Source organism: Rhinolophus ferrumequinum, chromosome 8, assembly GCF_004115265.2.
Source record: "Rhinolophus ferrumequinum isolate MPI-CBG mRhiFer1 chromosome 8, mRhiFer1_v1.p, whole genome shotgun sequence".
Lineage (NCBI taxonomy): Eukaryota > Metazoa > Chordata > Mammalia > Chiroptera > Rhinolophidae > Rhinolophus > Rhinolophus ferrumequinum.
The window spans coordinates 16,885,235-16,895,771 of record NC_046291.1 but is presented as its reverse complement, the minus strand read 5'-3'; the positions used below and the strand labels follow the sequence as shown (position 1 = coordinate 16,895,771).

At 55.9% G+C, this 10,537-nt stretch overlaps 1 protein-coding gene across 2 annotated transcripts; it reads left to right on the top strand.

The window, feature by feature from the left end:
• The first annotated feature begins 277 nt into the window (after window positions 1-277).
• SLC11A1 (solute carrier family 11 member 1) lies at window positions 278-10,066 on the top strand. Of its 2 annotated transcripts, XM_033112431.1 has the most exons (15): window positions 281-469; window positions 1,022-1,155; window positions 1,943-2,065; window positions 2,367-2,486; window positions 3,290-3,396; window positions 3,830-3,900; window positions 4,225-4,292; window positions 4,446-4,601; window positions 5,257-5,415; window positions 6,324-6,413; window positions 6,539-6,658; window positions 7,081-7,230; window positions 7,671-7,744; window positions 8,155-8,308; window positions 8,439-10,066. In XM_033112431.1, the coding sequence occupies exons 1-15, from the start codon at window positions 463-465 to the stop codon at window positions 8,547-8,549; spliced, it is 1,644 nt and encodes a 547-aa protein (XP_032968322.1). In that variant the 5' UTR covers window positions 281-462; the 3' UTR covers window positions 8,550-10,066. The 2 variants fall into 2 exon arrangements, with proteins under 2 accessions (XP_032968323.1, XP_032968322.1); XM_033112432.1 differs by lacking the exons at window positions 7,671-7,744; window positions 8,155-8,308; window positions 8,439-10,066 and adding an exon at window positions 7,403-7,664 and having other exon boundaries at window positions 278-469.
• Window positions 10,067-10,537: the final 471 nt, after the last annotated feature.

The following is a 10,537-nucleotide window of genomic DNA, read 5'->3' as shown; positions in this document are numbered from 1 at the left end:
TCTGAAGCCTAGGTAGCCACCTGGACTCCTTCCTCTCTTTAGCCCAACCAGTCGTCATGGGACTCCAGACTGAAGAAGTGAAGGGTCTAACTGCTTGTGTAAGGGGGCTGTCAAGTGATCCAGACGTGAACACCCAAATTAGCAGGAAGTATCTTGAAATCAGAGCTAAGTTGAGAGGCATAGAACATGGGGTTCCTGGAAGGGGGTCAGAGGTATTGTGGGGGTCAGGCCAGAAAAGGAACGAAAGTCCACACTCTGCCAACCAGACCTTTCCGCCAGAGCAGGCCACTTCTGCCTTTGGAAAGTGTTTCACAACGTCTCGTGTGTGTGAGGACAGCCGAGCTCAGCTGAAGCTGGGTAAGAGGGTGTGGGCTCACACTCTGACATCCAGAGAGGAAACGTGGTGTGAGAGGCTGCCCAGCACAGCGTTCACACACACGGAGGGCCTGACCTGCTGTGATCATGACAGGTGAGTAGCCACCTCCAGGGATGGGGAGGGGGGAGAGCCAGAGCGGCAAAGGAAGCCTTTGGTCTCCCCATGGGAGTCCTGGCCTAGACCACAATTCTGGACACGAGCCTGGGGTTGGGTCCTTTGCATCCCCAAGGACAGAGCGTCCCTTTGTCTGATCTCTGTGTACTTGAAGCCCTGGAGCTTCCTCAGCTGCTGGAGGCGGCAAGGGTGAGGCAAGGGGCATACATGTTGGTGCCAGTTAGCCCTCTTCAGAGCCCAGGGTCCCTCTCCATGTCCTCTGTGGCAAGAGAGATATGGATTTGGGGATTCTCTGCACACACATGGAAGGAGAGACATTCTGGAGGGTCCCCTTCCCACATATCTTCTGGGACATTTGGTCAAGGGGTGAAGGTGATGGACCCAAGATGGGAGTCAAGGGTCCCTATTCAGTTGGGCCTTGATTTCTCTACTTTCCCAGGAGGAAGTGGGGGGGGGGAACACAAATGGCTTTAGCCCTGGGCCACCGTAAAGAAGCAGGTCACTCACCATGCCTCATGGGACCTTTTGCAGGTGACAGTGGCCCCCAAAGTCCAAGCAGGCCCACGTATGGCTCCATCTCCAGCTCATCCAGTGCAGAGCCACAGCAAGCACCTCCTGGAGCGACCTACCTGAGTGAGAAGGTCCCCATCCCGGACACAGAACCGGTGGGCATGCTGGAAACTTCCTGGGCTCTTTCCGGATTGATAGGATCGTCTGGGCTCTCAGGGACTGGGGGAGGATGGTTTTCTGAAGACCATGGCAAGTCCCTTCCAGCTCTGACACAGTGCAACTGCCCTTTTCCTGCTTCTGTCCCCAGAGCTTATCATTTCTAAAAATTATCAAGTGGCTTTCTGGAGGAATGTTGGCCTTCTTATGCATGGAAAGGGACTTGGGGCGAATTCAGGTTGATGCCTCAAGGATTTGTTGTATCATAAAAGGAAAGAACCTGGACAAGGGCATCGGGAGAAGTGAAGAAGGCTGCAGGCTGGCTTCTAGGCTGCTTCTAGGGCTAGGCTATCACCCTGCATTTTCAGCATCTTTAGCAGATTCCAGGTTGCGATGCCTAGTCCTGGAATGGCTCACCTCAGTTCAGTGACCTCCAGAGGGGAAGGCCTGTGGTCTGACAAGGGGCTGGGGAGGGAGGAGCTGGACCAGCAAGGCTTGACCCCAGGAAAGCCTTCCTTGGGGCTCTGAGGATCTAGAGTCAGGGCCTGCACGGGGCAGGCTGGTCAGGTGCAGACAGGCTGCCGAACGAGATGGATCTATAGAGCTGATGGGCCTTCACTCAGTAAATCCTATTGGTTCCTCCCTCTCCATGCCTTCCACTAACCCAGCTCCAGAAACGGGGAATGGAGGGCAAGGCTGGCCAGCCTGGCTGGTGAGCCCCTTGGGCCAAAGCCAGCTGTTACAGCTCCTGTACTAAGGACCCCTATCCCCCACTCTCACCCGCAGGGCACGTTCAGCCTGCGGAAGCTGTGGGCCTTCACGGGGCCCGGTTTCCTCATGAGCATCGCTTTCCTGGACCCAGGAAACATCGAGTCGGATCTGCAGGCTGGCGCTGTGGCTGGATTCAAAGTGATTACGTCTGGACACCGTGGGGAGTGGGGTGACCAGGCTAAGTGGGTGGAGACCCCAGCTTGCCGCATTTCCCCAGAGTGGCCTGCATGGCTGCTGTTCCTGAGAGAAGATGTTAAGTTTAAATGGGCCAGAAAAGGACCCCCAGGGCAGCCCTGCCAGAGCGCAGGGTGTATGGGAGTATGGGGGAGCTTGGTCTTTTCGCTCCATCTCCCCTACTCTCTGTCCAAGGAGTGTCCTTGGCTAGAGGTGGCCACCAATTTGGGGCTCTGCCTCTGGCTGAAGCCGTTTCCCTTCACAGCTGCTCTGGGTGCTGCTGTGGGCCACGGTATTGGGCTTGCTCTGCCAGCGACTTGCTGCCCGGCTGGGCGTGGTGACAGGGAAGGACTTGAGCGAGGTCTGCCATCTCTATTATCCCAAGGTGAGCTTGGTGGGCCTGGACAGGAAACACCCACAGGCCCCAAACCCAAAACAGCAATTTACAGCTTCCATGATCAAATAAACACATCATCTCAAGTAGGGTGTCACAAGTCCATTTGATAAATGAGAAGACCGAGGCTCAAACTAATAGCACACAAACTAAGGCACACAAACTAATAGCATACAAACGTTAGACATGCCATGTTCATTTTATAGAAGGGGCAATTGAAACCTGGAGAAGGTTTGCCCTGGGAAAACCAAGGCAGAAAACAGGGAGGCGTCAGCTCAGGGGTGAGGGAGTGACACTGGGGGCTTGGCTGTTGTCAGTGTCCAAGCAGGAAAACCGAAATCCTGCCATTAGGTATTTCAAAGGTATTTAATAGAGGGATGTAGACGCAAAGGTGTTGGAAGGGCTGGAGGAGCAAGGGAAGGAGGTGTTACCAAGAGGTCACAAAGCTGCCGGGCAGGAGCCCAGGAGCCATCATTTTCTGTTGAGCTTCTGAGAGCACTGCCCACCTCTGCTGAAATGGCCACCGGCGCTGCTGGAGCCCGGCTGGCCTGGTGCTTTTGCTGATGCCACAGCCAGAAACGCCAGCAGAAGCAGGGGAAAAATCATTTCTCCCTGCCTTTTAATCGCCCATAAGTGTTTCGTGACAAACTTAATTGGAAACCAGCTGGCAAGGCTGTCTTGCAAGTGTAGTTTGCAGGCTTCCAGCCCAACAGTCCAGTGCTGAACACGGAAGGTAAGTGTAGGTTTGAGCCAAACAACTGGCCCAGCCTTGAGGAAGGTTGCCTCCTCCCCAGGTGCCCCGCACCCTCGTCTGGCTGACCATCGAGCTCGCCATCGTAGGCTCGGACATGCAAGAGGTCATCGGCACAGCCATAGCCTTCAGCCTGCTCTCGGCTGGACGGTACTGCCCCAGGGGCCCGGGACTTCAGTCCAGGGCTGGGAACCGACGCAACTTCTTCCCCAGGCCTTGTACTTCCCTGAGTCCATTTCTGACTCAGAGGGTCCCCTCTGACTCAGAGCTGTTGCCCAATTTGTCAGATGGGGAAACAGAGACCCAGACACATAACGTTGTTTGTCTAAAGTCACACAGATGTCAGTGACGATGCTTGCAGGGCTCTAGCCCCAAGCTGCCTACCACGCTGGTCCCCCACCCAACCTGCTCCTTCCTCTCATGTTCTGTGCCATTCTCCATCCCAGCACACTCCCACTGCCCTCTGGGGCCACTTGGGTCTCTGAGGTTCCCAGGACCCCCGATTCCACAGTCTTCAGGCCTGAGGGTGGGAATTTCAGACCCCTGGACCAGGCTGGGCTGACCCAGGTGACTCTGGTTTCAGAATCCCTCTCTGGGGTGGCGTCCTCATCACCATCGTGGACACTTTGTTCTTCCTCTTCCTCGATAACTACGGTGGGTGTGCCCCTCATCTCAGAGGGGACTGTCCTGTGGGGTGGGCAAGTGACTGCAGGAGCTGGCTGACCATCCGGGTTGTTCTGGGGAAGGGTTCTGGGCTGAGCTTCCTCACTCTGGCTATGTGGCCTTCAGCAAGTTACACAGACTTCTGTTTCTTCATCTAGAACATGGGGAAAAGTACAGCACAGATGTCATAGGGCTGTGGCGAGGATTCACTGAGTGCGGGGAACAAAGTGCTCAAGATTTCGCCATTAATAATTGCCGATGTTACAATTTTTTGTGGGTTTTTGTTGTTGTTCTGCCCCTTTGCTTTTTCCCTAGGGTTGCGGAAACTGGAAGCCTTTTTTGGATTCCTTATTACCATTATGGCCGTGACCTTCGGCTATGAGGTGGGAAGCCAGAGGTGCAACCCCCCCCCAAAGGCCACCCCTCTCTCTGCCCCCAGCAGAGTTTGAGGGGTCAGGGTCGAGGGTTGAGGGCCGTGGGGGTAAGAATAACTGCGCAGGGGTGGGGTTTGGGCTGACAAGTCTCCTTCCCCACAGTACGTAGTGGCACGTCCAGCTCAGGGAGCACTTCTTAGAGGTCTGTTCCTGCCCTCGTGCCCCGGCTGTGGCCAGCCAGAGCTGTTGCAGGCTGTGGGGATCGTTGGCGCCATCATCATGCCCCACAACATCTACCTGCATTCGGCCCTGGTCAAGGTGAGGGGGGCAGGGACGGAGAGATGTCTGCTCCTTTCTGAGTCACACTGGCCCTGCCTCCATGCCTGGAGCCCCGCCCCTTTGGCTCCTGCCCTCACGATTTTCAGCGGGAAGTGAATCATTCTCTATTTGTTCAATATTTTAATAATTGAGCATGTACTGTGTGCTGGGATCTGGGTGTCAATGATGAAAAGACAGACAAGTCCTCTACCTTCCTCGAGCTTGCATTTTAGCGAGGGAGACAAACCATGGTAACCACGGTAAACAAAGGAAAGAACTACGGATTGTGCAAGGCGCTCTGAAGGAAAAGAAACAGAGAAGCGTGGTAGAGAATGACTGAGGAGGGAGCTACTTGAGGAAAGGTAGCCAGGAGAGGTCTTTCTAAGGAGGTTACCTTTGAGACTTGAAGGATGGGAAGGAAGATCAGGGGAGAACACCGTCTAAGCAGAGGGAATGGCAAGTGCAAAGGCCCTGAGGAGAAACAGCTGGGCATGTAGGAAGGGAGTCAGCTGACCTGGGCCTGTCCCAGATGCCATAGGGGGCTTTAGAAAGAACTGACGTTTGGGGAGAACATAGGTAGAGAGGTATGAGGGTGGACAGTGCTGGGGTGGCTCTGAGAGACTTTGGTTCCTCCCCCTGCCTTTGACATTTATAGTCTCGAGAGATAGACCGGACCCGCCGGGCGGACATTCGAGAAGCCAACCTGTACTTCCTGGTTGAGGCCACCATTGCCCTGTCTGTCTCCTTCTTCATCAACCTCTTTGTCGTGGCTGTCTTTGGGCAAGCCTTCTACCAGCAAACCAACCAGGACGCGGTGAGACACACCTCCCCACTCCTTAGCACGCCCCATGCTCACGTGCCCTGCAGGCTTTGTGGGGGACTCCAGGCAATGCAGCTAAGCCCTTTGAGTCTATGCCCCACACTTTAGGCACTGGTTGGGGGGGACGGGTCTGTGACCCTGGCCTCTGGCTGGGATGCTCCTCCTCACCCCACTGGGGAGACATAGCTCCCCCCAGGCAGGATCTTAGAAGGTCAGGGACTGAAAGGCACACATGTCCAAAGGAGGTGCCTGGAAGGAAGGAGCCGAGTTGGAGGACTCAGCATTCCAGCTGCACCAGGACAGAGGGGCAGTATTTGCCCAGCAAACCGCAGGGAGGGAGTTCTGGGAGGAGTGGTACCTGAGCTTGAGTGTGGAGTGGAAACGTGCACACAGTCATTTTCTTCTCTGAGTCTTCTCTCCTCATAATCTTCCTTAGCAGATAAACCGTCTTTCCTACAGCAAGTATTTACTGAGCATTTCTTATGTATCAGGCAGTGTCCTAGACCCTGGGGATACACATGACTGCTCCATTGCAGCTTAAATTCAGAGGGCAGTGAGCAGACAGGAAACGAATCAACAAATCAGTACAAAAGGGAAGAATGTGGACAATGTTGTGAAGGAAATAAAGGGGGTGATGAAACATCATTGGGGGTGGGTGAGGGAGGGGCTACATTAGCCAGGGCAGTCAGAAGTGGCCTCCTCCTTGGAGGAGGCGACATTGGAGCTGACTCTGAAAGAGGAGCCAGCAAGCTCCTCCCTGGCACTCTGGGATTTGGGGACTGTGCCTGTCTCTCTTGCTGAGTGGGTCTGTCATGAGGCTCTAATAACGGCTAGCCAGTGTTGGGAGCTCACACTGGTCAGACTCGGCTGCTGCGCCAACAGTTTGCCCCTGCTGCCCACAGTTCAACGTCTGTGCCAACAGCAGCCTCCACAAGTACGCCAAGATCTTCCCCATGAACAACCAAACAGTGGATGTAGACATTTACCAAGGGGTAAGTGCGGAGCACCGGCTGGCTTGGAAGGGTTTGATCCAGCCAGGCTCCTCGCCAAGCTCACCTCAGGGGCGGAGCCTGCGCGAGGAGCGGGGCCACTGGTCAAACCAAGCTTCTCCCTCCAGGGCGTAATCCTGGGCTGCCTCTTCGGCCCTGCAGCCCTCTACATTTGGGCAGTGGGTCTCCTGGCAGCCGGGCAGAGCTCCACCATGACCGGCACCTACGCGGGACAGTTTGTGATGGAGGTGGGTGGGCCAGGGAGGGCCAGGGGGTCCGAGGTCAAGAGGTCATCAAGCACATTACTGGGGGCTCAGACGTGGGCCTCCTTGATCCTTAAACAGCCCAGATCCTAAAGCAGCCATTATAAGCCCCACTTTATAGATGAGAAAACGGAGATTCAGAGGTGAGGCGACTGGCCCGAGGTTGCAGACCCAGGACTAACAGGAGCCCTTTCCCTAAAACTCTTTAGTCTTCAGCAATCAGTTGTGGTAGGGGAACTCCCTAAACCATCCCCTCTTTACCAACTAGGGACAGAGCTAACCCCCATTTCAGAGATGGAAAAACAGAATTCCCCTAGGCATGAGATAGGCTGCGGGACGACAGACGTCCCTCCTCTGGAATCCCCAGTCCCGCACCCCGTCACTAAGGTGCCCACCCCCCACTCCAGGGCTTCCTGAAGCTGCGGTGGTCACGCTTCGCCCGAGTCCTCCTCACTCGCTCCTGCGCCATCCTGCCCACTGTGCTCGTGGCTGTCTTCAGGGACCTCAGGGACCTGTCAGGCCTCAATGACCTGCTCAACGTGCTGCAGAGCCTGCTGGTGAGGGCATCTCTGTCACCTGCCCCTGCGGAGTTCAACAGGAACCACAGCAATTCCCTAGATTGAGCCGACCCCCCTCCCAGGCACAACCTAAACACACCTTGCCAACGAGGCTCACAGAATCCTCACAGTCAGCCCCGGGGTAGGAACCACCATTATCACCATTTTGCAGGTTGGAAAACTGATGCACACAGTTAAGTGACCAGTGGCAGCTCTGGCATTCAAACTCAGGCAGCCTGGGACCATAGGCTCCAAACACTTTCTCCTGCTTTGGAGCCCCACAAGCTTGGAAGGCGCAGAGGTGGAGAACTGAAGCTGGGAGTGGTTAGAAGACTTGCCCATGGGCACACAGCCTGGCGGAGGATGATGCGAGCTCAGGTCCCCTCCTCGTTGTACTCTGAGTTAGGGATCCTCAGCCCCATCCTCTCACTTCTCCCTAGCTTCCCTTCGCTGTGCTGCCCATACTCACCTTCACCAGCATGCCCGCCCTCATGCAGGAGTTTGCCAATGGCTGGTAAGTACTCCCTCTTCCAGGCACTGGACTTGCATTACTGCATCTGATCCTCACAACCACCCAAAGGTAGGAATTACCATTATTATCCCCATTATCCAGATAAGCTCAGAGAGGTTAAGGAACTTGTCCAAGGTCACACAGCTAGCAAGTGAGTAGCCAGGACGGAATCAGGGCGGGGGCTGTTTCTAGAGCCTGAGCAGTTCACCCTCACCTTAGACTCTGCTCTTGCCACATCCCATCAGGGTGGAACCTAGAGGGACCAGGAGGCAGAAGTGGGTGTGGGTCTGCTCCAGGTCCCACAGCCCAGAGAAATTGGCTTTGTGTGCTCCTCTCCCCACCCCTGCTCCAGACTGGCTGTGGGCATGGGAGTGGAGATGCAGCCAGCCCTGAGCTTCCCTCCTGTCCCCCAGGCTGAGCAAGGCCATCACTTCCTCCATCATGGCACTGGTCTGTGCCATCAACCTCTACTTTGTGGTCAGCTACCTTCCGGGCCTCCACCATCCCGCCTACTTTGGGCTTGTAGCTCTTCTGGCCGCAGTCTACCTAGGCCTCACTACCTACCTGGTAATGGAGGGTCACTGGATGCCTTGGGGATGGGGAGGCAAGGAGAGGAGGCCCACGATTAAGGGGGGGACGGACTGGGGTTTCCCCAGAGGTCTTGTTTTCTCCCCACTCATGATGGCCCCTCCCTCAGGTCTGGACCTGTTTCATCGCTCACGGAGCCACTCTGCTGATCCACAGCTCCCACCGACACTTCTTGTATGGGCTTCCTGAAGAGGAGCAGAAGGGCGAGCCCTCCAGATGAACTCCCACCCAGGCCTGACTAGGCTGTGAAATGAGTGGGGCAGACTGGACTTCTGGTCATAAGGGTAGGGGCTGTGGAGGCAGAGCAGATGGAGTGGGCATTTTGGAAGCAGGCCAACCTGAGTTCCATAGAAACCTGCTGTTTCCTAGCTTAGACAAGTGATTAAGTTCCAGGTCTCAGTGTCTTCATCTGTGAAATGGGACACCAACCTCGCAATGGTTGTAAAGCGCTTTAACACAGTGCCTGGCACTGGGACTTTAAAAAAAATCATCCCCAAAGTATTTATTGAGCACCTGTGGGAGTCACCTGACTGACCTAGTTGGGGGCAGGACACAGGCTTCAAATAGCATTTAAAATAGAGCTGATAAATGCTAAACAAGGCTAGTTTGCTTCTCGCCCAAAAGAGCAGGGCGAACGGAAACAGGGAAAACACGAAATCCCTGAACCATCAAGGAGAGCACCCTACTCCATGTCTCCTCCTCTTGCTGTCTCCCTTCTATTCTCGCTGGAGTGGTCTCAGCATTTTTGTTTCACCAGCAACCCATTTTCCAGGCAGTATAACCGAGGCGCGGTTCTCCCCCGTTCAGGCGCCAGGTCGTAAGGAACCCAAGAGTCTGTGCCTCGGAAGTCCAATTCATTTGCCATCTCCCCAGGGAACCTGGCGGCTGGGACTCCCACGCCGCGCCGTTAACTCTCCCTAGGCGCTGACTCCCAGCTCCCCTTAGGGGCAGGGACGGTCCCGGGCGCCTGCACTCCCCGCCTCGGCCTCACCCAACCCGGCCAAAGAGGAGAAGGCGGGTACTCGGGCCTCACGCCCCGGAGCCCTGACTTGGAGGTGTGGGTAGGGGGAGCTGTGAGGGTGGGGAACCCCCTCTGCTGCTGGGAGTAGCCCGGCTATCCTTCGCCTCACGCAGGGACTGCACTTTACAGACGCTCCCTGGGCTGTTTCTAGGCTCCCCCAAGTCCTTCCTCCGGCCTCTTTCCGTCGCTCCCACCCCAACCCCAGAGCTGCGGAGAGCGGCGATAATGAGGGGTCGCCGGACTTTTCCCCTGGGTTGAGCCCGGGCCGGGCGCTATGCTTGGAAGCACCCTCGATTTCCCGGGGATCCGGCGGGGCAAGCTCCGCGCTCAGGTCGGGGCGCTTGTTTATGAGAAGAATTTCCTCTTTCTTAAAAGGGCAACAACGGCAGTGGGGCCCTCAGGGAGGGACGGAATAGGACGGCTCTGGCTCAGTCAGAGCAACAGTGGGGGAGATTACCTGGGCAAGAAGGCTGTTCAATAATCCCCTTACCCGGACTTGGCCCTGGAGAAGATGGGGTCCACGCCAGCTGAAGGAGGGGGTGGGTAGAGGTCCGATAGTGGAGAAAGGCATCTCCTAGCCCCTTTTTCAGCTTCTTGGAGGTGCCTCCAGCTGTACCCACTGCACCCCGCTCTGGTCAATTCACTACGTAGGTACTAAATGGGCACCAGCCCTGTGTTAGATGTGGGGGAGGGAGGCAAAGTTCCAATTAAAGACGTTCGCTCTCAAGAACTGTGTGTGTGTTGGGGGACGAGGGGGGACGGCAGGGGAGACAGCCAAGTAAATAAGAAATCACTATGTAGAGCAGAACGGAGAGTCACCGCAGTGTGTGTGTGTCGGGCACACCTGGGAAGAGTGAGCTAGGGCCAGAGAAAGGAAGTCCTGGACAGATTCTGAAAGCTGAATAAGCAAGAGGGGGACAGAAGCATGACAAGAGGAGGAGGGATGCAGGTGCGCAGAGTAGTGCAATTTGCGGGGAGCTCTTAGATCTTCTGGAGCAGGAAGGCGACCCCAGAGGAATGGGCAGGCTGGTCGTATGAATACTTAAGCCTGGGACTTAGGGCTTGGGGGCAAGGAAGGCGGGGAGCGGAGGGGACCGCAGGGACAGGTAAGGAGCTACCCTGGGCCTGGGTGAGGGGTTAGCAATAGGTCAGGCCAAGGTCAGTCATTTCAGGTAAAGGGAGGCCCC

What these genes read in the sequence shown, in the direction of transcription:
- SLC11A1 (XM_033112431.1), top strand. An exon ending in ACGTGCTGCAGAGCCTGCTG is followed by an intron (nt 7,231 to 7,670) that starts GTGAGGGCATCT and finishes ACTTCTCCCTAG; the next exon opens with CTTCCCTTCGCTGTGCTGCC. An exon ending in CAGGAGTTTGCCAATGGCTG is followed by an intron (nt 7,745 to 8,154) that starts GTAAGTACTCCC and finishes CCTGTCCCCCAG; the next exon opens with GCTGAGCAAGGCCATCACTT.